The sequence below is a fragment of the Onychostruthus taczanowskii genome, unplaced genomic scaffold, assembly GCF_017590055.1.
Source record: "Onychostruthus taczanowskii isolate IOZ18803 unplaced genomic scaffold, ASM1759005v1 scaffold13, whole genome shotgun sequence".
Lineage (NCBI taxonomy): Eukaryota > Metazoa > Chordata > Aves > Passeriformes > Passeridae > Onychostruthus > Onychostruthus taczanowskii.
Window position 1 is genome coordinate 8,383,767 of NW_024498462.1, and position 27,666 is coordinate 8,411,432.

Sequence of the window (27,666 nt, forward strand, 5' to 3'; positions counted from 1 at the left end):
GGGATTTTGAACACCACAGTCCAAGAGGCAAGAACCCACACCCAGCTCCTTGCTGAGCAGACAGAAATGCACACTTGAGGTGCCAGACAGGGCTCACCCAGGTGGACTTTGGTCAGCTGTGACCTTTCATACACTCACATTTCACCTCCCCTTCCTCAGCTGGAGCTGCAAGGAGAACATCCACGTTCCCTCCTCACCCAGCCATAACTCCATGAAGTGCAGGGCCAGGGAGCAACCCAGCTCTTGGCTGCATTACTGAGAGCAGGCTCTGGCACAGCCAAAATCCTTCTGAACAGCTCCAGGCTATCCCAGCTGGTTAATGAATCCAAGGCATGGCACCAGCACTGTAAACAGGGACATTTCTTTCCAGAATAGGGTACCCACCACATTCCTGCTGCCCTTCCAGGAGGGATGGCTTCACTCTCAGCTGGGGTCCCAGTTCATACACAGTTGCTTTACACTTTTTATAAAATATGCCCCCTAAAATGTATTAAAAAAAAAAAAGCCTGAAAAAATTGAGTTTTTGTTTAGCTTAAAAAGGGAAGAAAGGAACAACAATCACCTGACTGAGGCAGAGCCACTCCAGAACGGATCAGCTGTGTTCCCAAGCTAAAGAGAAAATTAAGAGTTTGCTAGAAATTGCAGGGAGGATCTGAGTTAGCTCCTAGGAAAGACCCTTAAATTGTGAGGCAGAAAAAACATTGGAGCAGGCTGGAAAAACCAGAGTTGATTTAGATACACCTGTAGGGGACAGTCCAGGTACATGGTCCTTCCTTTAAACCTCTAACAATGATCATTGTTTTACATTTTCTCCACATTACATCTTGGACATATCTCAATAGTTAGACCTGACTTGCCATGTCCTGCCCTTCTAAAAACTTCTGCCTCAAAACTGTTCTATTTACTGAATATAATAAACAATGATACATTTACATTTTCATCAAATTCAGCTAAATAACCTGACATCAAGTGTGCTAAAACTTATTACTTATAAGTAACCACTGGGAAAATGGAAATAATTGCATTTTTTATTTTGTGTTTAGGTGGGGTTCACCCATCACCTTCCAACTGCAGGATAAGACTTCCCTGAGCAGCATTTTGATACCAGAAGGTGACATTATGCAGCAGCATTCTGCCCCAGTCCCACCCAAGGCAAAATCAGTGCATAATCTCATGCTCAAGGAATCATAGAATTAAGGCAAATCTTATTCTTGTGATTATATTTTTATTCCAGCTTCAGCAGCTAAGTGGCTCTTTTTGCCTACCTGCAATAACAGCGTAGGAAATCCCAAATAACCTCGATTACGCACTAAAAGCTCCAAGCCCAACTGCAATTCCAGACACCTGAGACAAATTAACCTTAGGTGCAAGATATTCTCTGTAGTTCCCCAAGCCCTGAAACCTGAATTTATTTCCATTTCTGCTCTGTTTTCAGCCTGTGTTTGGCTGCCAGGGCCGGAGCAGCGCCCGGCTCAGCCGGACCATCCCGGGACAAGGCACTCGCTGCTTCCACGCTCCCTCTCGTGGTGTTGTGGTGCCCCACAAGAAGCACGGAGAGGACTCGGTGTGCAGGGATGCGCAGGTCACTCCAGCACTCACACTTTCCAGCGTGCACCCGTGGGCATTGCTGTCCTTTCCTCCTTTTTCAGCTTTTACATGTTATGTAAAAATTACCACCAGGAGTGCAGAAGGCAGCTTGCTGTGAGCAAATACAAATGACAGCACGAGCTGTACAAGAAACTAAATACTGCCCTGACTCTGGTGATATCCAGAGCACTTTGTCCCATTTTTGATATGCCAGTTGCACTGTGTTGTTGGCACAGCTATATAAAAAGCACTCTGTGATGTTTAATTCAAACAGGTCACTTCAAAGACATGAGAAAGCAATTTATGCAGCAAGAGAAAGCCTCTTAAATGTATTCAATCAAAGGAGCACTGATGCCTCCAAGGAGCTGGGCATTGCACAGCATTCCGTGATTTCCAGCTGGGGAGAGGAACCTCACCACACCTGTGCAGCAGAGCACAGCACTGGGCTGCTACCTTTATTTTTTTGCTGTCCTTTATTTTTTCATGTTGTGGCTGGGCCACTTGCTGAGCATCAGGAAGGATCCTACAGCCAGTGGCTTTGTCTGAGGAAGCTGCCAAATGGAGTCTGCAATGCCAGGTGAATGCTAGTGGGAAGGACAGAGCTCTGAGGAACTATACTGCTTATTTTCAGGACAGATGTGGTTTCCCTCTTGGCCCAAGACTCTGGTTGAGTAAGCCTTGATTACACCTAGACAAAGAAAGCACACGTTCTCCAGGTTCCTCCAGGCCAATGGGTCAGACCCATTCCACCTCATGGATCTTCACCCTGAGATTTATTAACACTTCCCTCTAACCACCCTCTTTTTTTTCCTTTGCTGAGTTTTATTAACACTTCCCTCCCTGGTAGCCCTCTAACCACCCTCTTTTTTTTCCTTTTATTCTTCCCCAAAAGACCCTTATCACACTTCAGTCCCACCAGGGCACACCAGATTCCAGGAATGCAGCTCACAGCAGAGGGAAGGGCGTGTCAAAGCCACTCTTCACAGCAGGCAGTGGAGGACAACAGAGCAGTATCCACCTGAAACTGGGAGCTTGGTATTTTGTAGTGATCAAAGGTGATCCCCACTTCATGGCTTCTCTTCCAGGGCCTTCTGGCAGGTGGTGGCAGCTACAAGACAGACATATTTCCAAAACCAGGAAACATTCCTACATTGTGACTGTCCCAGGGTCTCAGGGGTACCCTCACAAAACCTTTCCAGAGTATTAAAGTGGCCCCCAAGAGGGAGCCATTCAGATGATCCTGTGCCAACAACTACTTCAGAGACTGCTGAAAGGAAAGGAATGCAGCTGGACACCCAAGCACTTCTAACCACAGCCTGATAATGGGCAGGCCCTGCAGCTAAAATCTTTCTTCTAACCTATTAAAACATCTGCATTACTGAGATTAGACCCAGAGCATTTGGCAAGGCTCTGCTAATTCCTGGAACAACAAATGGAAAATAATGACAAGATCAGTAATGTGACTGTGGTCCCTGCAAGGGACTTCAGAGATCCCATGTGACAGCCCAACACTCAGAGGCAGGAGCTACACTCACCTCACACACCTTCCTCCAGCACTGGTTATCCAATACCACCTCAGAAAATCCCTCACAACCCCACAGAGCTGCAAACTGCTCCAGCACTTACGTGTGCTCTGCGAGCAGCTTTCTCTCTTTTCCCACATAGATCAGCTTTCTGAAAATTCAGTTAAATTCTTCTTGTTTTTCCACAGAAGCCAGGCTGTTAGAGATTACAAAGTCATTATTAATTTGAAGAAAAGGGATCTAAGATCTGTCCCAGCAGTAGGATGAATACCAAGCTGACGACTGCTCATCTTATCTTGCCAGTTCCCAAAAAGACAAGTAGCCATTCAGGAATGTCACAGACAGCAAGTTTCTCTTTTCTGGGCTGACCAAATAATTTAAAGACAATGTCAAGGCAGATCTTCTAAGTCAGCCTAGCGGCAGGAGAAATGAAACAATTTCTAGAAAAGCCAAAAATTTCCCAGAAAGCTGATTGTTTGCTTTACTGAGTTACAGTTACAAAACAATTAAACCTTTTAGTAGAAGCATGAGTCTTAAGACTGAACAAGTTACATTGTTGTCTCACAAATGTATGAAATACTAATCCTTTTTGTAAGTCTGAGAATTTTTCAACTTTATTATTTAAGTTCTAGTCCACTTATTTATTTACATGCAAGAAGTCCAATTTCAAAATTATGCTACAATGCTGGTGCATCTGATTCCAAGCAAGTCCAAGCACCTCCACATCCCTAACACACCCTTGCCCATATGCCCACAGGAGGGAAGTGCTACAATTATGATTTTTCTTCCCAGGCAAGAACAATTGAGGTCAATCAGTAACTGGCAGTGTTGCTGAGTCTGAAATCCCATGCAAGTCTAATCACTGGAAATATGCTTAGGAGGAAGTAAGGCACTGCTAAGAGAGCTGTCACAGCACACTGAGGCTGAACCAGCAGAACACCACGGCGCACAGACATGCCACAAACCAAAGAAGCAGCAAAACCTCTCCTGTGAGTGAATTTTACAGATTCCTACAACATGAGAGACTCTCTGATCAATTATTGCAGTTATTGCTCCAGAGCCTTTGGAGGGACTTGAAGAAAACGGTTTTGAAGGAGAGCACCAGTGGCAAGTAAGCTGATTCCATACTACATACATTGTTCCCCAGAGAACAGGTTCATCCCCTACAATCCTGCAATCAGCACGGTCAAGAGCTGCCCTCAGCAGCACCAGCACACCTCTGCCAGCAGGACATCACCCTGCACCGAGCTGACTGCAGCTCAGAGCCTCCTGCTCTGCTCCTCACAGCTGCATTGACCAGGCAGAGATAAAAGTGGCTATGTAAAACACCCAAAACCCACATTTTTCCCTTTCAGAGCAGAACACCGGGCCACGTCACCTCCTGGCAGAGCAGGCCCGCAGCCCCGGGAGCTGCTCGCGCTTCCTCCAGCGAGCCGTGACTCACCCGGCCCGGCACTGCCGGCCGCTGCCCCTGCAGCACAGATAACCCACACGGGGCAACACGTACTGCTCTGGAACCCCTATCTCATTTTAATTAAGACTAGACACTTCCACCTAGTTTCACACTGTAATTACAGCCCAGCCTCCCCAGGCAGATGCCAGCGTGCGGCTGCACACGAGGTGTGGCCGGCGGTTCACGCTCCACCCTGGCAGGGTCTCTGTGCTGGCTGTGGGTTTGTGTGGCTGTGGGGTTTGTGTGGCTCTGGGGTTTGTGTGGCTCTGGGGTGTGCCCTGGGCAGTGGCACAGTTACGTGTCACCCGTGCTGGCTGGGGGAGCAGGGTGGGGACAGGCCTCTCGCCTGTGCTGCAGCTGGCTCAGGCTCTCTGGTGGCTCTTGGGGGGACATCCCTGTCCTCTGGCTGCACGGGGAAAGCTACAGGACACTGCAGGCACCTGTAGAGCAAGACCTGGTAGACCAAAGGAAAAGCTGCCATAAAACACTACATAAACAGCCCCAAAATCAGGCAGAGCAACATGACACTACCACACCTATTTAACAAAGGATGCTACACAAGCCTGTGCAGCAGCAACTGAGTTCACTCTCAGCACCAAAGACTTTTGAAAGATAATAGCTTAAATAACAATATTATTCCTTCCTTAAAATCCCCAACCCAGCCTGTATTACACTGTCACCTGGAAACAAACTAGTGGTGTAAGTCACAGGGGCTTAACTCACATCACTCCCCAGCCTACAAGTAGAAATAGGAAGCAGCTTCCTTAGCTACACTGAGTGCCACAAGGAACTGGGAGTATTGCTGCTGCATTCTGACTTCTTTTAAACCACATGAGAAGTCAGACTCACACAGCAATGAATCCAGTAGTAACACCTCAAAGCAGACAGATCCTGAAGTGTCAGCTCCCACCCTCAGCAACACTAATGAGGGCAGGCTTCACCACCATCTCTCAGCTAGGTTAGGGAAGCAGATATTTCACCCAAAATCACTTAGAAGCACACCCTGCTCTTCTCTCTCCTTTTCCTCTCGAGATGGAAACTACTTCTCTATTGCAGCAAAGGAAGTGTGAGCAGGAAGAAGAAACATCACAGAAATCTACCTACAAGATAAGGCTAATGCTGTTTCAGCTGGAGGAGGGGTGGTGAGCAGGCTACGTGGTTTTGCCTGCTGACACACTGCTGAGGACTGAAGGGACCAAGGTATCAACTTTTTCTCAACTTGAAATCACATTTTCCATTAAGGCACAGCTTTAGTTACAAACACAGTGCTAAAGGTCAGTGCCAAGACTGCATGTTCTGAGGAAGATGCACTTTTTGTTACAGGGCCCAGATGACAATCACTGACTTGGCCAATTCAGGGCTTTTACTGAGCATTTAAGATAATTGCTATCAAATAGCTTTGGGCATTTTGGTTTTCTGGAAAAATCTTGTGGCAGAGCTCCAGGAGCACTCACTCTGCCAGGGTGGTACAGAGATGTCAGCTCTGGCTGGAGGGCAGCTACAGACACTGCAAGGTGATGTCAGGACTTGTGGCCATCTTCACACATCTTTATGTGTTTCCTGCATGGAAACAAGAACGTTAAAGACTCACACAAGACAAACACAGATTTCTTTTGAACAAAGCTCCATCACACTGGCCTGTGAGGGGGCTGCTCTGAACTGGCCCCCAGCTCAGGGAGTGCCTGCCTTGCACAGGAAGATGATGCACAGCTCTTGCTCCCCTTGTCTCTCCTCTGAGCACTGTCAGCTCTGCACCCAGCTGGGGCACAGCTGCACACCCTGTTCCCCCACACCAGGACTCCCCCAAGACAATTCAGATGTGGTGACTGCATTTAGAATAAAACCAGAACCTCAAAAACAACCCACAAAACAAAAAGCAGCAGCAGCTTGTCAGTGCAGCCACTCCAGAAGAAAGTGAACACAGACTACTCACCCTGGTTTGGTAATACAGGTATCTATTTTATTAAAAAAGTTACAAACAGGTGGACTGTAGGGTTGTCTTACAAAATGACAAGAATGAATTCTACTGGAAAAAACTTTTTACAAAGCATTATAGGTAATTGTTCCATTTTTGCACTTGTTATTCCAGATTTCACCTATCACTGATAAAGATACAGTACATTAGATACAAGATGTTAGGTTACATTTTTATTTGTAGAGCCCTACTGCAGTGATTTGAACAACTCCTAAACAGATGCCATAGTAAAGACAATACATATTGCATTTATTATTAGCCTCTTACTCTAATAAGCAACTTCACATGCAAACTATTGAGGAAGCCTAAATAAACTTTTGGTCCCTTTTTCCCCCCAAAGTGTGCTGAAGAAACCATCTCTCATTTTCCCAGTCCTGTCACTCTAAGCTAGTTCAAGTTTAAGGTTTTTTTTCATTTGTTTGTTTTTTTGTGGTTTTTTTTTCTTTTTTTTTTTTTTTTTTTTGCTGAGGTCAATGAAAATGAACACTGCTTTGAAAACTACCCATAGGAATGAACCACTGATCAATACCAACCAACTTTTTCCTTCTTAGACAAAGGAAAACTAGGATCTTTATGAATTACTTTCATATCCTATTACTTCCTTACAACCTACAAAAAAGATCAACAACCATCACTTTAAAAAAATCTAGTTTGAATACAAGGTTTGGTTTAATTCTGATATTAAAGTGCAAACCTAAGTATTAGCCTCAGCCTGTTTATAAAGTTTGTACAAACAGGAAAAAAAAATTTCAAGTAACCCCACAGAAAAAGAATCAGGTGTTTTAATAACCAGGCAGAAATCCTGTCCTCTTCTTTTCAGGATTCAAATTCAACACTGAATGTAGACACAGAATCTTTATTTCTGCTAATATTGTAAAGTCAGCCTGCATTATTACCAATAAAACACATTAATATTGAGATACTGTACCGGTGATCTTTTATTGTTTTAAATGCCATCATCCACAATACAATTTGTGAGTTTTCAACTGCTTAACCTCATATATCCATCACTGCTTTTACTGGAGCTTTTCTCATAGATATTTAGCTATTACAGGGAAAGAATGTACATTTCTAGAAGCATGTTCAAATGACTAAAGCTGGGCTCCTAAAAACCTAGAACTTTGGTGCAGTAGGTGAGCTGCAGTTATTAAATTTCTGCAAAAAAAAATTACACATTTTAAACCACCGCTAGAAAAAGCTCTCATGTATGCAACACGTTAATAGAGGTGAACAAAAAGATTTTGTCTGTTCTTTGTACATTTTCATTCTGCTCTTTATACCTGTGTTATTGTTAAAATTTTCAAGTATTCAGAGAAAATGTTGATCAGGTAAACAATAAGGAAGGCAATGGCTGTTTAAAGCACGCTTGCAGTTAGTATCACTGAAACCTGGTGCTTTTCCCCTTGTTACACCAACTTGTCTCTAATATTAAACTTGTTTATTGGGGAAAAAAAACCAAACTAAAAAGCAATTTGTGACAGTGCAAGAAAAAATTTAACAAATATTGCTTTAAAATATTATTCAGAAAGACAAATATTAGAAACTATAAAATGTAAAGTGATCGTATTTGCATTAGATTTACATATGCAGAGGTCTACTAGATGTCTCTTACTGTGCCAGGCAAAGCTGAGCTGACAGAGTAGGCATAGAGCCCATTTGAAGGATACATTATCCCTTTTCAAAGGCATAGAGAAGCAATTTGTAAACAAACAAGTTTAGAAACTCAGTAGAAGGAGAAGTGTGCTGCTGTTTTTCAATGCTACAATTGTCATGTTCAATTAAGAAACCCCAGATTGAGAGCAACATCAGCTGGAGACTTTCTATGCCATTCCAAGTATTCCCTACTGTCAAATCAGACCAGTTACAAACACATTGTCACAGCTGCATTTGCCACGAAAAGGGATATTACATCCATCCAGAGTGCCTTCAGTATCTTTCCATGACACTGTCACACGTAAACAAAAAGTCTCAAAGAATGACCAACTACACTGTAGGAGAAAACCTTGCAAATAGAAATAAGCACTGATGCGAGGTAATATACAGAAGTAACCATTTGTTTAAGGCTCAACTTATTCTCCATTAAAACTCTCTTCTTTTAAAAGGCATTGAGTAGGTAATACTGAGTTTAAGTATTTAATAAATACAAATTCAGAATTGATTAAAGAAATCAATTAAAATATTAAAAATGAACTCTTGCATATTAGCCATTATATGAACTTAGAAAGCTATAAAAGGACTGATAGATAAAGAACAGATTTTAAAACTTATGGTAAACATGCTAAGCATTCTGATTAAGGTGTGTGGATCCTGGAGGCCACCAACCTTATGCACTTAGATGTATGGCAATGTGCTGTAATAGAGACAGGTTTACCAAGGCTCAGCTCTGCAACCTGGGCTGAAAGTTCTCCAAAGCAGCATCTGTGCAAGTTTCCTCTGAGTTTTATCTGCAATTAAAAAAAAAAAAACAAAAACAAAACAAAACAAAACAAAAAACAAAAACCTCATGAAAGCCAAATTCAATACATATCCAAAGTGAAAACAGCTCCTCCCCTGCCTGGAAGGGCCAGTTCCATCCTGAGCTCCAAAGCACTGTTTTCCACAGCAGCATCCCCAAATGCTCCACTAACTCTGGTAATATAAGAGGCAAGCAGGTAACAACCTATTGCTGTTCACTTTGTAACAGCTGCTGCTGTGGGATAGGAAATTGCATCTAAAGATCTGAAAAATCCAGGAAATTTAAGTTCTCTTGTACAGATGCACCAAGGCAGGAGCCAGTGTATGTGTAACACCCAGTAACATACACAATGGCTTTTAGCACAAGTTCTGGGAACAGAAAGGTGAGCCAGCTAACTCAGTTTGACACCTGTGTTCTCAGCAATCAGACCCTCTAAGTGACTCCAAAAAAAGCCCCTTAGCATTCAGACAGCCTCAGCAGGGAGAGCTGTACACCACATCAATCAAGCACACCAACATATTACCAAGGTGACCAAACCATCTTTGCATTTCAGATAACTCACTTGTAGCTCCCACAATTTATCTGCAGAGATATCCTAAAAGTCTTAGGCAAAGCTCAAAGTCTGTAGAAACCTGTCATGTGTATGTGCATGTACTTCACTCTAGCTTGATCCATGACTTCCCAGGGATTCTGAGGAGCCTTCTCAATTCTTGAATTTCTCCAAATGAGTCAGGACCTTATGTTTCCTACTGCACCATTTCTTTTCAGCAGCTGATTTGCTCACAGCTAAGAGTGTGTCACCACAGAGTGCAAGGACATGGCCAGGGTTCCCCTTCTTGCCTAACAACTGTCAACACTCAGGAGCAGCACTCCTGCCCTCGGGAGCCAACAGCCAGGTTTTTCTTGCTGGTTTGTTTGTTTTCCAGCTAACAGCAATTCTCTCCCAATCTGGTGAGATCACTCCCACCCCACACACTGTTGCTGGTGCACAAGTTTTAGACAGAGAGAGTCCCTGTACTGTCAAAAGCAGCAAACCAACATTTAGCTTCTAATGGGGATGGATTAGACCTGCTTAATAGATGTTTCATCTTTGCTTAGAGCACAGAAGAGGCAAACCATTTACAGCATAGCTCCTCATCCTACCAGAGTCAGAGCCACCCAAAAAACTTCATCTAAACCCAGCATTCAATAATGTGGCCAGCAAAGAATTGCTAGGAATAGTAAGAACAGAAAAATGAAGTAATGGTATTTTCCTCCACATGCCTTTCATCATCCTTGCATTTGCAGGTTAGGGACCTCCCAGCCCAGATTTGTCATCTCTGCATTAGTGTTTAGTTACTAAGATTAACACTACAGGATCCCTCATCTGGCTTCATTTGCTTGTGGTACTTTATACCACTCTCTGGTCTCTTCTGTGAGCAGGCAGGAGAGAGGGGAAGTCAGACAATGCAGTATAATACAGGTGCCTCTGTTGCCACATAGACCAGAAGACAGTACACTTTCAGTCTTTATTCCTAGAGAGGAATACTCCTCCTTCAACCTTGCTAATACCAGTTACTCATGAACACAGGGGACAGAAACCACAATCAGAATCAGTCTTACATCCCAACCTTTAAGGTGTTACCAATCCTATTAGTATCAGAAAGTCTTTAGTGCACAAGCACTGTACCAGGTACCATACTTTAAAGAAGATTTGAAATACAAAACAGTGTCATACTGAAAACTCAAGAGAAATACTGGAGCAAGGAACACAAAGCAGGGTCCTGGAACTCTCCCATCTCTGAATACAAGAGCAAAATCACAGAAGACCACTGCAGAAACACAAAAGAGGAGGTGGGAAACAGGATGTGAGAACAACACACATTTTTAGAAGGAACTAAGGGTTATCCTGACTATGCAGTTATGTTCCATCCTCCATCTCAGCCAGGGCAGCTGACTGGAACAACAGTTTAGCAAATGCTTCTCAAAATGTCACGAAAGAACCTACACATCATAGCTGACAGACAGGCTGAAGTATCAGCACCAAAAAGAGGTTAAGTGGTACCTGAGAGTTAAAACTGACACTGGAACAACCTCGGGCAGAGCTAGGCCCAGAAAAAAAGAAATCTACCCCCACCCCTCCTGGGTTTCAGCACCAGAACTGCAGGAACACAAAACTGCTGTATGTACTGCTCTGTGAACCAACACACGGACTCCTCCTGGACACAGCCAGGGTACAGAACTCAGAGATGGTGATGATGATGATCCCAGGACACAGCTGTAGTTCAAGCCCAGATTTTCAGACAGTTGGTTCTACTTCCTCAGTTTCAATTTACCTAGGAGGGGTCAGAGGTCTGACAAGCAGCAATTGTTTCCTGGATCACAGATAAGCAGGATCACAAAGCTGATTAGAGCTATCACGAGACACCATCAGCACCTCTCCTACCAGAGCACATCAGACAGAAATTATCAAGCAGCAAAGGCTTATGATAAAGTTAATGAGATCCTACATCTACTCAGTCAAAGAACAAGGATAGACTGGGAGCCAGGAAGAGGAAAGTACCCCAAAAGTGTTAGCCTGAAATTAAATATACAGAACATGAGGCCTGTGAAAAGCCAGAATGAGTAATAAAAGTTTCAGACATGGTGAGAACTGGACTGAATGGGAAATGGATCAGGAAGGAAAGGCTTGCTTGGCACAGGTGATGAGACTATACCAGGCAGAGACAGCATTCCCCAGAAGCAAGGAAGCAGTTTGCTGCTAAAGGCTTGGGGTGATTGTCTAAGCCAGGCAGAAGGAAGGAGAGGAAATCTCTGTCACAAAAGCTTAGATCCCCTGTCTCAAGACCTCACAAATACATAAGAATACAGATGTTTCTTCTGAAGCAAGAACACATTTAGGAAGCCACCAAATCTAGGTAAAAGTTATCATACAAAGGAATAACATGTGGCTGTGCCCCTTCCTCAATTTCACCTTTAAGATTAAATGTGCTTCTTAGTGCTAAATCCAGAAGCAGACAGGTTACAAAGCCTCCCTCAGAAGCAATCAATTCCAGAACTCTAAATTTCAAGGATGAAAGGCCTGATTTTGCCAGAGTTTAAGACAGTAACCTGCCCAAGATGAACCATTAGTAACCCAGGGGATTGCCATATCCTTTGGCATGATACTTCTAGTCACATAATCTAGTCTGTGAAGCTGCCTTAGAAATAGCTGCAACAATTCAGGACATTACCCCTGCAGCACTCAAATAAAAAAAAAAAAAAAGAAGAAATTAATCTAAGAAATTACTGTCTAGAACTCCATAGACTCTGCAGGTGTGATTAATGTACAATGAAAGACTTTACTTGTATTTTCCTCTGCTCCAAAACAACAAGCTCCCCCACCTTTCAACAAGCAAATCTCAAACTTACACACACCTCGTACACAGTGACAGCAGCCCTTCCTAATTTCCAGAACTGGAGATAAAAACATAATGTATTATCTGTAGTGTGACAGTGCTAGGGCCGTGAGCACCTAAAACTTGATATTTACAAAGCACTTTATAACAATCTCAAAGAGAAGCTTTGAGACTTCACTCTGACCTTGCACTCAAGATTAAAGAGGATCCATGGCCCAAAGCTCCCAGTAATAACCTATTTTCCCTCTTGTCACCCAGACACAAAAAGCTCCTTTGAGTCAAGCAAGTTCCTAACATGGCAGTGGGAGTCTGAGCCTCAAGCAGTGCAGCTGTCAGGAGGGGCAGTTCCTTCCCCTGAGTTTCCACATCCTCCCTGATTCCTGCACTTGCTCTCGGAGATCACGAGTTGTCTGTGAAGGTCCAACAGACAACTGGAGGTCTGAGGGACCAGCTGGCTGCACACACAGCACACCAACGCTGCTGTGCAGCCACATGGATAAGAGCCAGAGGTGAAACAAGACCTGCAACAGCTACAGGGGAAACAGGAGTGCTGGGGGGTCAGAACCACCTCATGGGAATGCACATCAGGGAGGAACAGACCCATGCACAGCCAGGAGGAAAAAGGTGATGAAAAGGACCACACACGTGAAAGGCCAAAGGCAGCTGTCTTGGAGGGAAAAAATTAAAATTAAAGCAACACCTGACAGGGGAAGCCTTACAGAGAGCCCTCTGAAGGCTGGACTCCCATCACACCTCTTGTGAGTCACTGGGAAAGGAGAGTTGTGCACTGGGAAGGCATTTTACAGTGTGTTCTGTGCTCTGGAGATTTGAGATGAAGAGCACTTGGTGCACACCCTTGACTATCTCATGTGGGCTTCGAGCCACTTCTCACCACTCAGGGCGGTTCTCTTGCAAGAGAAACTTATTCCACTGATAAGGCAGAAGGGTACTGTCAGTTTCTGTACTAGAGAACTTTATTTCTATTTATCAAAGTCTTCTCAGTAGAACTACTGGGAAACTTGGTCACAATAATCCCACTGAACTCCAAGGTAACCCCCATTACTGGAAAATAATTCAGATACCAGCTACAAGAATAAACCCACTGCAACATCACAGAGCACTTATGCAGAATAACACAGCATCAAATACAGCACTGACAGTCAAAATAGGTGCAGATGAGATCATTCACTTTGTGTCATTGTAAAATTACTGCAAGCAAATGCAGTATTCCCTGACTAACCCTACTGAGGTAATACAAGAAGTCCATTTGACTCAACCATGTGCACAAGCTCCCATCTCTTTTGGAGGAAGGCTGCCTCATTTCAGACTCCCTGTCCCTTTATCTCTTACTGAAACACCACGCTTAGGCTCCTCAGTTAGTTATGACTGTTCCACCAACCTGCTCTGTATGGCCATGGTTGAGGTTTTTCTTAATATCTCTCACTGGACGATGCAAGTTGTACAACACTGGTCTTGTTTTTCAGGCAGGGAGGCATAGTTCATTTGCCTGACGATCTCAGCAAACAGTTCATCCACCATTGTTTTGCTCTTGGCTGACGTCTCCATGAAGGGACAGCCCCACTCCTGAGCCAGGGCTCTGCCTTCTGCAGACAAGACTTCCCTCTCCGACTCCAGATCCACTTTATTCCCCACCAGGATCAGAGGGACTTTCTCGTATCTCTTCACCCGGACAATCTGGTCCCTCATGGGCTTGATGTCCTGGTCAAACAATCCATGGTTAGTACAGGCAGGGAATCACATGGAACTGCTACACAACCACTGCAGAAACACATTTTAGGAACCCTCACGTGCAGCTGAACACTAAAAATACATCAGAAAACTTTTTAAACTCATAGGCACGCAGATCTGGAATTCAGAGAACATTTACTACCTATCACTAAGTTAGTTCTTTTATATAAAAGCATGCACACTTTATGGAATTTACAAACAGAAGGTGACTGCTGTGCTCTCAGACAGTCGGTTCAGCCACTGGAGGGACAGAATTGCTGCTCTGAAGGCTGGTTTCAGCTTTCTGAAGAAGTTGTCTCAAGCCTAAGGACCTGTAACCCTAGCAGGGCATGCCATTACACAACCATTTAGGAAGTTTGTGCTTAGTTTACAGCTGAGAAAGCCATCAATTTAAATAAAGCCTTCTCCGTCCTGGAATGCTTAGAATAATTCATTGTGAACACATTTAATCACATGTAAGTAACCAAATTAGATGCTGTAAAGAGATTTTATTACCTAGAGATGCATTTATTCAAGTCTGAGCCGACACGGGGCGTTTACACTTGAAAGTCTGAGTCAGCCTCCTCTGCCCCCTGAGTGTTTTAAGTTGCTATCAGTACTACAAATTCTTGCATAGTTCTGAGACAAAGCAATCCCAGCGTTTGAAGTCACCACTGTGTAAAGAACTGCAGAGAGGTTTACACCTACAGCCTTCAGAGCAAACACTACAGACAGACGGGAATAATTAAATATTAACAAGGCGGATTGCTGCACATCCATTCCTCAAATAATGAGGGCTCACCGGAACCCAAAAATCAGTGAAAACGAGAGCAGAAGCATCCCAATGTCACTGCTGTTGTTTTCCAAAGATAAGCATGTCTTCAGCTTGCACAGGGCTGTTTCGAGGCCTCTGCTAAGATAAGGCTCAGCCTTCAGCAGAAGCAAGCAGTGGGGGTGTGCAAGGTCTTGCCAAGCAGCTGGAACACACCCAGCTCAGCAGCCCAAGCCGAGGCAGGAGCTGCAAATCCCTGCGCTGCACGGAGTGCTGCTAAACTCACTTACTGCCCAAAAACAAAGCCCCGTTTCTACAGGCAGCCTAGACCAGTTGCTAGCTAAGACATTTCATTTTTCTGGAGAGTTTTAATAGTAGAAATCAAATCCAGACCCACAAATGATCGTGTATAGCTAGTTCTGCTCTCCAGTACTCCACCTATGCTGTGAGAGCATCGAGCTCGTGCTGGACAGGAATATATTTTGGGGGCAGGGAGCGGAAAATAGCAGCTCACTTAACAAGTCACAACTGCAGAACAATGAGACTCTCTTCAAGAGCAACTGCAGAAACATGCCTTTTAGGAAGGAGAGGGGGTTGGAAGGGGAAGTCTGGGTTTTAATATCGAGTGATTTCTTCACAAAAGGGGATTGCCAGGAGATTTCTGTTGGGGAAGTGGGAGCTAGTCATTGTTCTCCAGCACTGCGTGGGATTTAACAATGGTGGCACCCTGATAAGTACCTGCAAACCAAGCAGTTTTCCATCAGGAAGCAGGGCTGCTAAACGCGCTTTCAAGCCGGCATTTACACTTTTGGCCCTTCGCAGATAAAGCACACGTGGCTACCCCTAAAACTTCCTCCTCGGCCCAGGCCTTCCCCGGGGCAGGCCCGGCTCCAGCCGAGGACGGGACACCGGGCGAGGTTACCTGGAAGGACTGCTGGTTGACCAGGCTGTAGACGAGGATGAATCCCTGCCCGTTCTTGATGTAGAGGTCGCGCATGGAGGCGAACTGCTCGGTGCCCGCCGTGTCCAGGATCTCCAGCACCGAGGGGGACGAGTCCACCTCGATCTCCTTGCGGTAGAAGTCCTCAATGGTGGGGTCGTACTTCTCGATGAAGGTCCCGGTGACGAACTGCACCGTCAGGGCGGACTTCCCCACCCCCCCGCTGCCCAGCACCACCACCTTGTACTCCCGCATCGGGCCCCGCTCGCCGCTCCCGCCGGGCCCGGGCCTAGGGCAGGCGGCACCGCGGCCCTCGCATAGCCCCGGCCCGCCTCCGGTGAAGGGCGAGGCCTCACTGCTCCTGCACCGTCCTGAGGGGAGCGAGACCCCCGTCAGCGCCCGGCGCGGCCCCGGCCCCGCTGCGCTCCTTCACCGCCGCGCTCCCGCCATCGCCGCCCGGCCGCGGGACCCGCCCGCCAGGGCCACCCCCACCCGGAAGGGTTTTGCTGAGGCACCGGAGGCGGCACCGCCCCGTCGTCGGCCGCTCACTTCCGGCGTGCTGCGTCACGGCCCGCTCGAACTGCGCCCCGGGGGGATAGGTTTGAGTGTGGCACCGAGGCACACGCGCTGTGACGGGGGACGGGTTTGAGTGTGGCACCGAGGCACTGTGACGGGGGACGGGTTTGAGTGTGGCACCGAGGCACTGTCCCTGCCCGGCCCCCCAACATGGCGGCTTTAACGTGGCGGCCGCGGCCCCTCAAGGGGCGGCTCTGTGAGCGGCGCGCTGTTCCTCCACGAGGTCCTGCTCGGCACTCCATCACTTGAACAAACTCCATAACAAACTCCTCTTAGCTCCCTACGGGAAGAGACCCGCGGGGGAGGGGACCCAGGCCGTGTCACCGGCGGGTGTCGAGAGTGGGACACCGGCACAGCGGTTCTTCACCCCTGGAAGCCCGCTGGGCTGGCGACAAAGAGGGACACCAGGTTATCAGAGGGATGGAGCACCTCTGATGTGAGGAAAGGCTGGGAGAATTGGCTGTTCAGCCTGGAGATGAGAAAGCTTCGGGCTGACCTGATTGCCCCTTCCAGTGCCTGAAGGGAATTTACAGGAAAGAAGGAGAGGGACTGTTTACAAAAACATGTAGTGACAGGAAAGGGGCAATGAATGGGTTCAGACCGAGAGTGTAGGTTTAGATTCGATACTAGGAAGAAAATGTTTTTTATTAGGAACACAATGTGGTGAGGCCCTGTGCAGAGAAGCTGCCCCGATCCCTGGCGCGTCCAAGGCCGTCCGTGGCAGGGCTGAAACCACATCACCTTCCGTGTCCTTCCCACGCAAACACTCCGTCATTCTGCCAAAGCTGTTACCTCTGCCTGCAGCATTCGTGCCGTGCCTGTACACCCACAGCTGCCCGAGCCTCCCTGCCCGGCTGCCCCGCGCTTTTCCCCGTTCCGTGAACATTCCCCCAGGAGCGGCCGGGGTTGCTGGGCTGGGCTGGGTTCGGGCTGGGTTCGGGGCACTGGACTGGGCTCAGGGTGCTAGGCTGAGCTGGGTTTGGGGGACTGGACTGGGCTGGACTGGGCTGGGCTGAGCTGGGCTCAGCTCAGGGTGCTAGGCTGGGCTGGGCTGGGCTGGATTTGGGGCGCTGGGCGGGGTTTGGGGGACTGGACTGGGCTGGGCTGGGCTGGGCTGAGCTGGGCTCAGCTCAGGGCGCTAGGCTGGGCTGGGCTGGGCTGGATTTGGGGCGCTGGGCGGGGTGCGGGGGACTGGACTGGGCTGGGCTGGGCTGGGCTGAGCTGGGCTCAGCTCAGGGCGCTAGGCTGGGCTGGGCTGGGCTGGATTTGGGGCGCTGGGCGGGGTGCGGGGGACTGGACTGGGCTGGGCTGGGCTGGGCTGAGCTGGGCTCAGCTCAGGGCGCTAGGCTGGGCTGGGCTGGGCTGGATTTGGGGCGCTGGGCGGGGTGCGGGGGACTGGACTGGGCTGGGCTGGGCTGGGCTGAGCTGGGCTCAGCTCAGGGCGCTAGGCTGGGCTGGGCTGGGCTGGATTTGGGGCGCTGGGCGGGGTGCGGGGGACTGGACTGGGCTGGGCTGGGCTGGGCTGAGCTGGGCTCAGCTCAGGGCGCTAGGCTGGGCTGGGCTGGGCTGGATTTGGGGCGCTGGGCGGGGTGCGGGGGACTGGACTGGGCTGGGCTGGGCTGGGCTGAGCTGGGCTCAGCTCAGGGCGCTAGGCTGGGCTGGGCTGGGCTGGATTTGGGGCGCTGGGCGGGGTGCGGGGGACTGGACTGGGCTGGGCTGGGCTGGGCTGAGCTGGGCTCAGCTCAGGGCGCTAGGCTGGGCTGGGCTGGGCTGGGCTCAGGGTGCTAGGCTGAGCTGGGCCGGGCTGGGCTAGGCTGGGCTGGGCTGGGCCGGGCTGGGCTCGGCAGTCCCACGGCAGTGCTGACAGCAGGTGTCAGCACGGCACCAGAGCCTTCCCCGCCGCTTCCCCGCCACTGAAACTCCCCCTTGTTAAGAGGAAGCAACTAAAAAGAATCGACGTCTGTTTTCTCTCTAAAATAAAATCCCCCAGTCGCTTCAGACCCAACTCGATGATTCCCACCCCTAGGAGAAGCCGCCCTCCAATATAAACACATTTGTTTCTGCTGTTCCCTGCGGGCTGCAGAATTTCAGCAGGCAAGTGTGAGGTGCTGGATTTGTCCCTTTCCCCTTTGCATCACCTGTTTGATTGCGAGTCCAGGGCAGACAGGGCTGCCGCGTTGTGTCCATCCCGGGCTTCCAGCAGCCATAGAGAGGCGCCTGGTCGAGGCTAAAACCATCCAAAGGTACTGAGGAGGTGACTCTGCTCGTGGCTGTTTTCACAAACAGCTTTATTTTATTCACTTTCTTTCCATAAAGAGAACATGTCCATTATGGGAAAAGGTCAATGAGGACTTTTATCCTCCAGAACAAATCTTACTTAAGTTACACCAAATTTGATTCACTCTTCTTTATTACATGTAAGTAAAAAGTCCTCTCCTTCCTCCACTGTTGCCTCCAGAATTGTGTTGTCAAGTGAATTGCTGGCAGGAGGCAGACGTGCCTGGATGGAAGATTTTCATGTGGCTGGTGAATCAGCTCGAAAATGTAAAAAGGTGAGCATTAAAACAGGCTGCCTCCTACTTTAACCCCATTAGAAATCACGAGTTGTTGCAAAGTACCTTAATGCACTCAGGGTGCTCGGGACAAAGGAAAGCCGCGGTTGCTCCCAGAGGAGCTTCCCATCTAATTTTAACCATGACACAATCGGCGACAGTGACAAATGGGGGAGGGAGAAAAGGGGCAAGGGAGGATGAGGGTGACAATAATAAGATTACACGGTCACTTAGGTTCATTATGTGCACATCTTTGTGGCACTGCTGGTCCATTATGTTTGTGATGGCTGGAGGAATGACTTCGGGAGAGGAAGGGGTAAAGAGCACAGTGGGAGAAAAGCCAAATATATTTTTGTGCAATTGCCTCGCTCTTGGGCTGAGAGGAGGTCCAAGCAGGTGGACACAGGATTGGGAAAATGGATTTTTTTCCCTCCTCCAGTATTGATTTGGATTGCCAAGATTTATTTCCCAACTCGCAGGACTTTATAGCTGGCCATAGATGCCTACAGCTGAAAAAAAGGGCTGATCTCAAAGTGCACCAGGTTGTTTGTTATCCTTAAGACGAGTCATTCCATTCATTAAACAGTTTGCACAGCTCTTTCACCACCTTGTGCCCTACCACATATCCCAAGCCACAAAAATAGCTGGTGATGTAAAAGGTTTTGAAAGTCTGGATGGGAAGAGCTGCTTCTGCCATAAATGGCCAAGCCCTGAGCCAGCCACGCAGGGCACCTCCTGCCAGTACCACCTCTGCCACTCCCTCGCTATCACCATCCCCTCCCCTGAGGTGTGGCACATCCCGGGTCAAAGGCCTGATTTAATCTCTGCTGCCCCTTTCTCCACAGCCCCTGCCAAGGGGAAAGGAGCAGGGCTCAGCCCTCGGTGGTGCCCCAGGAGGGTTTGCCCTTTCTCAGCAAAACAACCTTCCCAAATGAACATCCGGGCAGGATTCGATTGCTGCCAGAGCAGCTCTGTGCTCTTGATGGACTCAGCTGCTCTGTGCTGTGCCTGCAGCCAGCAACAATAAAGCAGGCTCTTATTAAATTAACCTGCTAAGACACAGATCCTGCAGGGATGTTCAGGGAACAGACAGATGGCACAAGCAAGGGCCAGGAATAATTGCAATCCCCATCTCACCATCGTGAGAGATGAATCCTGCCCGGTGCTGTGCCCAGCAGGGAGGTGGGACTGGGAGCAGAACCCTGAGAGGTGACAAAGGAGCCTCTCCAAGCCATGGATGGATTGAGGATCTGGAGCATGTCCTGTGGATGCCAGGGTGGGACTGCACCACTCCCCAGCAGCCAAAGCCTCCCCTGCAGCCACAGTGTGGGTGCTGTGCGGCCGCCACCACCTCTTGTGCGCTGTCCCTGCTGCCATCATCGATCTGCTCTGACTCCCTGTGTCTGCTCCAGCTGCAAACCAGGCTCTCCTCTGCCAGGAAGGCTGCAGCAGGCTGCTGAGCCAGGGCAGCAGGGATAGCCCAGATTTCACCTCAGTTACCATCTAGCTGGGGACGTCATTTGCGTAAATACATGCAAAACCAGCTTAAGACCCAGTGGCCTTTCTTCTCTGCCTCTTCCAGAGGTTTTGCTAATCCACTTATTGTGCCTTATGGTGTTCAGCGTGGGAGCTGCAGGGTAGGACCAGCTCCTCAGGGCTCGAATGGCTGCTGGAGCACCGGGGGCTGCTCACACACACAGCTCATTCAAGGAGGTTGTGTTACACCAGTCACATAACTGCAATGACAGCTTTTGATCTCAGCCCTGTCAGGTTCCAGTGAAACGTGTCTTAGGGGTTGGATGTGTCCACCTGGCCCAGACTCCTAATTTTGGGGCTGTTTCAGAACCTGCAGAGATGCTTTTCTTTTTTGCCAGCTTTTCTTGCCAATACAGAGATGACTCAGAGGCAAATCCTGAGGACTTACTCAGAAATTTCTGATTTTCTGCCATCCCTCAGCTTTTAGCCATTACTTTAGTTGCAACAAAAGGCACGACGGTGCTTCAAAAGAGGCAAAGGACACTTTCCAAAGCAATTACCAATTCTGAAGCAGAAGTAGGGCTGCACTGAAATATAATTGATACAACAAGGAGACTATTGGGATTTCTGGGAGCAGCATCTCTCTTTGGCTCACAGACACGGTACCAGATCACCAGCCACTTAGAAGAGCCTGGCCCAGGAGCTGAACAGCACCACAGGGGAAGATGCTGTTGCTACACGCAGCCACACTCACTGCCTGCAGCCCCTCACCTCCCCAGCAGCCCTCTCTCCTGGTATCCCCTCGGATGCTGCATCTCCTGCCCGCAGGATCAGCATCCCCGGGGCTCCGGCTGGGGATGAGTCACCGCTCCGTGTGAGCCAGCCAGAAATGTGGTTTCACGGGTCATTCCTCTTCCTATTTTCTCCAGACATCGAGCTCTCTCCCCGCTGCCCTTCACAGTCCGAGCTGCTGTAATCCTTTCTGCAGTGCCTGGGAGGTGCCTCCAGCTCTCCAGCTATTGCTCTCCGGGTCTGTTGGGCTCACAGCGAGCTGCAGCTCCGTGGCTCTGAGTGGCCTGTCCTGCACACACCCGACACGATGCCAGCACAGCAGCCTCTCCTTGGGTACCACCTTCCACAGATTTCTGCAAAGCTGAGGGGCTGTCCTCAGATTTACCTTTGTTTAATCACCAACACATGGGACAGCTTCTTCATAGAAATACAAATACATGTTTTTAAGTTTCTAGCCAACAGTAGAGTAAAACTGAAAATACAGCTCCTTAAGGCTAAAAAAGGCAACAGTGAACACATAAACCAAACCTGTTGCTTTAAACTCCAAATGAAAAGAAAGGAGAGGGGAAGGTAAATACTCTGTCAAGATATATTTTTAAGATTTGTAAGGATAAAACATTTTTAAATTGATGTCTTACAGAAAGGTTCCCATTTGCTTTTAGAATTCCACGTGTTTTCCTTTTTTTATCATATTCCTGCAGGATTTGCAATTCAAATGCTACAGAAATGCATAACCTTGCTCATGAAATTCGCTGGCCAAATGAAGCAGACAACAATTAATTAGAGTGAAACCCCCTGCTTTACTCCCATTGGTGAGAACAAGAGAGAGAAAATGTAAAATTCAAACCAAATGGGGTATTGAGAAAATACTTTAATATGATGTTGATCTTAATAAGCAAAACCATTTCTTTCCTCCCTCCTTTTTAGTAAATTGCTTTTCACTTGACAATTTCCTCACAGAGAAGTGACAAGTATTATTCCGAGTCGTTAATTCCTCCATGCAGGCTCTGCCTCTGAGCTCATTAAAGCGTGCTGAGTCCCCGGGCAGGCACTGCCAGGTTGTGCAGTGACCTGAGACCAGAACAGCTCTGCCTTGTGCTGTCCCCAGCCCTGGGACAGGCAGTGTCACCGAGACTGCTGAGCCCCTCGTCTTCGTGGCTCCTCCGTGCCTCGGGTGGGTGACACGGGGACATTTCTGTTGGAATACTGGTCACCCTTTCCTGGAGCATCACTCCTGGCCAGCATGGGATGCACAATATCTGAGTTCTGGCAGCACTCATGGTGTGTGGGAGATTCTTCCCAGGTGGGCAATGCCACTGTCACCAAATGCTGCAGGGTGGCACATCCCACTTGATTTAGAGTCATGGAATATCAAATCAGAATATCACAGACCATCTTCCTGGCAGGGGCCTGTTCCCCATGATGAGGACACTCACTTTCCCACCCATCTCTATTCCCCAGCCACAGCTGAGGATGTGCAAACACACCAGCAGAGAGTCCCTGTGCCTGGCACATGTCCCCAAATGGCCTCCCTGCACGTCTTGGATGAGATGCCTCCAGAGATCAGCCTGAGGCCAGAGGGAAAGGCTTTCCATAGCAGTGCAGTGGCAGAGCCATGGGCAGTGGGAGCCAGGCACAGCTTCTCCCCAGGCTGCCTTTGCCAGCAAACCATCTGCAGAGCAGGAACACGGCGAGCTCATGATGAGGCACTTGATCAGCTTCCCTGTCAAGGGAGGGCGACGGGACAAAGCTCTGTGTCCTCCACACCAGAGCCTGTCAGCTCTCCTGGAAAGAACACCTGGCTGCTTGGAGACAATCCAGACACCAGCAAGGGTCTTCATAACACCCTGGAGAGCTGCAGCCTGGGTGACATGTGGCATCCATCATCATCATCCAAGGGAGCCAAACCAGCAGACATCAGAGGCTGACTGCTCCAGGAGCCTGGGAACCAAGGGGTTAAAGTGCTTGGCCAGGGAAAGTCCTGGGAGGAGAAAAGTGCCGAAACTGCTTAATTAGAGTATTCAAATTAGATGGGGTTGCAAAGCAGTTAATTTCTCAACTTGAAAAAAACCAAAATTAATATTTGCCAGCAGGATCAGAAGCAGTGGGAGCCATCGACAGCTTTGCTGGGGCTCCTCGTGCTGGGGAGGACTCCAGAGGTCTCTGCCATAATTACCTGCAGTCTTTAGTATTTTGTTCTGCAGTTTATGAACTTGCTTGAGCATTTTGTGGATAAAAGCTGGTGATCCAAACCCCAGCTGTATTTCTGCTTAAAGAAGCAAAGGGCTGCTGCCTGGCATTGCAGTGTGACACTTTGGTGTTTCAAAGAGTTTCCTAATTTGCACAGTCTGGAGAGGATCAAACCAGTGGCTGGTGGAAGCAAACTGTGGCTCTGCCAGGCTGGTGCTCCCTCCCAGCCTCCAGGAACAGGCAACCACCTCCCAGCCCTGCACAGATGGACCAACAAAGAGCCCTGCATGGACTGAGCCACCATTCACACCGAGGGCTCACTGCCTCATTGATCCACAGCCATGGACACCTCACTGCCAGCAGCCCCTGAGCAAGTCCAGCCATGCCAGTGCCAGGGAGAGGATTCTCTTCCCTCTGTCTTGTGCCACAGCTCCAGTGTGGGAATGTGGACTTGGGATGCTGTGGGGACAGTGCCAGGGCTCATCCCTTGGTTAGTCCTTGCAGCTTTCCTTACTCTGGTCCATCTGCCTCACTCCTCAGGCTTTTCTCATTTGCTTTTTTGCAGTTCTAATATTTTCTCTAATATTTAATCCCATGCCAAATTCTTTCCCATCTTCTTAAAATTCTGAAATTCTCTAATTTTTTTTCCTTATCTTGTCTGCATAATTGAGAACCATCTCTGTGTTCAGTCTTCATACCTTGTGCTGCCCCTATGTTCCAATCACTTAAACATGAGATCTTTGCATATTATTCCTGTGGAGACAAATTTTTGCATGTTCCCTAGAAAGAAAGTTGTCCTCCATTAGCAAGTGCTTTATGGTGAAGGAGAGGGGATGTCACAGCAGGAGCAGAGGCAGCAGTGGAGAGTCCCACCCTGCACTGTGCCTCAGTGATACTGATGTCTGAGACCAGCTGGGATTTCTTTCCCAGCTTTGCTCTTCAGTGGCTGTGAGTGAAAGGCCTTGACACCCTCCATCAGCAAGCACCAGGTGAGGGCTGGCACACGTTCCCTGCCACCCTCCCTCTGGCAATGCAGCTGCCACTGCCCCTGGTGCCACCCACCAGGTCTCAGCACAATGGGAAGGGAAGGAAAAAAGCCACTTCCCCCTGCACAGACACACTGCACCAAGAGCAGAGAAAATTGATCTCTGGCTGCTGAGCCTCTAGCACTTTTTGTTGCTGAAAGGAATAATCAAGCCTGGCCCTGGAGAAGGCAAAGACAGAAAGGAAATGAAAGCTTTCCCTGTCTGATGAGTTCTTTCTGGGGTTGGGGCACTCCCTGGGGACCCCAGTAGTGGTTTTGGGAGAGGCTTTTGTTCTGGGGCCTGATTCAGCAGCAGATCCACAACAATCCCACAAAATTTTGCTTTTCTTGCTCACTCAGCAGGTCTGAGGGAAAGGGGAAGAGGCTGCCAGGGCTCAGGCTGAGCCCCCAAAAAGGGGGCTGCCACATGCACTTACACTGGGCTTGCCTGGGGATGTCACTTGAGCCACAGCACAACTTCTCTCCTGTCCTTCATGAGCAGCCATGGTCTGATGCAGAAGCCTGGCTTTCTCCAGGTTGTGGCCCTCACAACGACTGCAGGGGTTGGAGTCTGGGGACAAGGATCAAAGTGGCTGAAGTGCCACTCATGAGGCTGAGCAGGGAGAGAAGGCTCCTCACTTGCCCTCAAACCAAGGGTTGAGCTTCTGCCCTCCACAAGTGTGGGACATTTGCCACAGCCAGAGGCTCAAAAAATTTGTATCTAATACTCTGTTGGCTGGACAATTACCAGATTAAAAGAAAAATCCACACTGAAAGGGGAGTCCAGAGGCTCCTCGTGGCTCCCGCAGCACACCCTGAGCTGGCCCAGCCCCAGCTTCAGCTACTTGCAGTCCAGACACTCATTTCTGCAGGCAGCCCCCTCAGCCTCATCCTTGCCACGCTGTCCAAATGCAGGGGTAGAGCTGTGGCAGTGTCAGACACCTGTGAGCAGGGCTGTGGGGGGACAACCCTGCTCCAGGGAAGCTGACTGTCACCTCAGCCCCAGGTAAGCGCTGCCTGAGGGATACCCCATCATTTGGTGCCCTGTGGGAGATGCAGGCTGGTGAGGCTGCAGGTGGGAGAGGCAGAGGAGGAGGAGGGGGCAGATCTCTCCCAGCTCCTGCCCTGCAGCCCGGCGCCAGGACCGGCCAGGCTGGCTGCTGGCGGGGGGCGTTCGTGACTCACGATCCCTGATCACCACCGATGACACATTTACTGCCAGCAGGATGGGCCTCCCGCCAGCACAGCAGCCCTGCAGCCCCACAGGAGGGTGGCTGGGCTTTGCCAGCAGCTGTGCTGATGCAGATGGGTGGGGAGGTCACCAGCTGCAGAGCTGTGGCAGTGTCAGACGCCTGTGAGCAGGGCTGTGGGGGGACACATCCCCACCCTGCTCCAGGGAAGCTGACTGTCACCTCAGCCCCAGGTAAGCGCTGCCTGAGGGATACCCCATCATTTGGTGCCCTGTGGGAGATGCAGGCTGGTGAGGCTGCAGGTGGGAGAGGCAGAGGAGGAGGAGGGGGCAGATCTCTCCCAGCTCCTGCCCTGCAGCCCGGCGCCAGGACCGGCCAGGCTGGCTGCTGGCGGGGGGCGTTCGTGACTCACGATCCCTGATCACCACCGATGACACATTTACTGCCAGCAGGATGGGCCTCCCGCCAGCACAGCAGCCCTGCAGCCCCACAGGAGGGTGGCTGGGCTTTGCCAGCAGCTGTGCTGATGCAGATGGGTGGGGAGGTCACCAGCTGCAGCCCTGGGATGCACAACCTGAGGTACCCCCAGGCTGGGTGGGCAATGGGGGCAGACCGGGACCCTCTGTCCCAGTGTTCAGCGTGGGAGCACAGGGGCAGGGATGGGACCTGGCCAGGGCCAAGCACAGCAGGCCTTGGAGCCAGCCCAGCTCCCTCACCTCCCTCAGCACCCTCCCTGCCTGCCCAGAGAGCTGGCTCCCGGCAGCGGGCACAGTGACAAATGCCTTTAAAACATTCTTTATTAAGTGAGAAATCTCAGTGCGCTCCCTATGCCAAGCCCTAATACAGTGCAGACCTAAATACAGCACTAATGCAAAAGCTTAAAGGATTTCCCATAATTGAGCAAAGCTGGCAGAGGGGTGAGAGCCTGGTGGGGGGAACTGCAGCCCACCTCCCTCCTCAGCGTGGGCTACCCTCCGTCTATCCCCACTGGTCCAAGTGTGGCCACAGCCCCCACCCTTGGACTGTTCAGTGTAGAAAATTTAAATCTTCCAAGGCCTCATCCTCCCCAGCTCAGAGCCCCAAGTTGCCCTCGTTACCCTCACCCAAATCCCCTTGATTTATGCAATAGCACAAGTAGCATCGTGATGTGTGACCTCTGCATCACCCGTCCTCCTGCTGCCAGCACTGCTGGGGCCCTGCCTGTCCCAAACCTCACTGAGGGTCACAACAGGGCCAGGGCAGCAGGACTGGGCACATCCAGCTTCCCAAGCACAAGGGATGCTCCAGACAGGGGAGCTGCTGAGCCAGCACCTGCTGCTCCTGCACACCCCAACATCACGGGGTGTGGGTGGCCACCAGCACCTTGCACCCCAGAGGATACCTGGTCTTACCTTTGTGTTTCCTCTGCCTTGGCACAGCCACACGACTCGGAGAACAGCGATGGGAATATCCTGTGTCTCCTTACTAGCCCGGCAGAGTGTGACCCCACAGGGCAAGTGGCTGATGGCTTTGATTCAGGCTTCTGTGGGGGAAAGCAAAATACAGTTTTCTTCAGTAAGTTTTCCAGAAGCTTTACAAACCACAAGCACCTTTGCTTTGGTGCAGCCACATGCAGCCCAAAACACCCCAGCATCCCTCGACGTGATCACCAGGAGCTGTTCACCAGAGGGAGCCCTGCCAGACATTCAGGTGCCACTGTGCTGCAGGTGTGGGGGCAAAACTGGGGACTGGCAGGGCTGTGGGGCACGTGGGGCCATGGCCACAGAGGCCTCATGGCCATGGGGAGCACAGGACATGCAGGGACTGCAGCAGAAGCACCGCCGTGGGGATGGGCTGAGGGCTGTGAAGCGTTAAAGCAGAAACAGCATCGATTACAGACACGGGCTCAGAGCACGCCGTGCCTGCCGAGGGTGGGAGGCAGCAGCTCCCTTGGGAAGGCTCTGATAACATTTACCAGCAAAGCAGAAATGCCTCTGTGGAGCCCAGCTGTGGCTGTGAACAGAGAAATGGTGCAGCAGCACCGTGCCAGGGCCTCCTGCCTGGTAGGATCTTCCTC

The 27,666-nt window shown here is 49.5% G+C and overlaps 1 protein-coding gene across 1 annotated transcript; it reads right to left on the reverse strand.

The window, feature by feature from the left end:
• Positions 1-6,501: 6,501 nt before the first annotated feature.
• Positions 6,502-16,323, reverse strand: RAP2C (RAP2C, member of RAS oncogene family). The gene is made up of 3 exons (XM_041396423.1): positions 15,793-16,323; positions 13,770-14,089; positions 6,502-8,982 (listed from the first exon to the last, which is right to left on the reverse strand). Exons 1-2 carry the CDS (start codon positions 16,063-16,065, stop codon positions 13,811-13,813), a joined length of 552 nt encoding a protein of 183 aa, XP_041252357.1. The 5' UTR covers positions 16,066-16,323; the 3' UTR covers positions 6,502-8,982; positions 13,770-13,810.
• Positions 16,324-27,666: the final 11,343 nt, after the last annotated feature.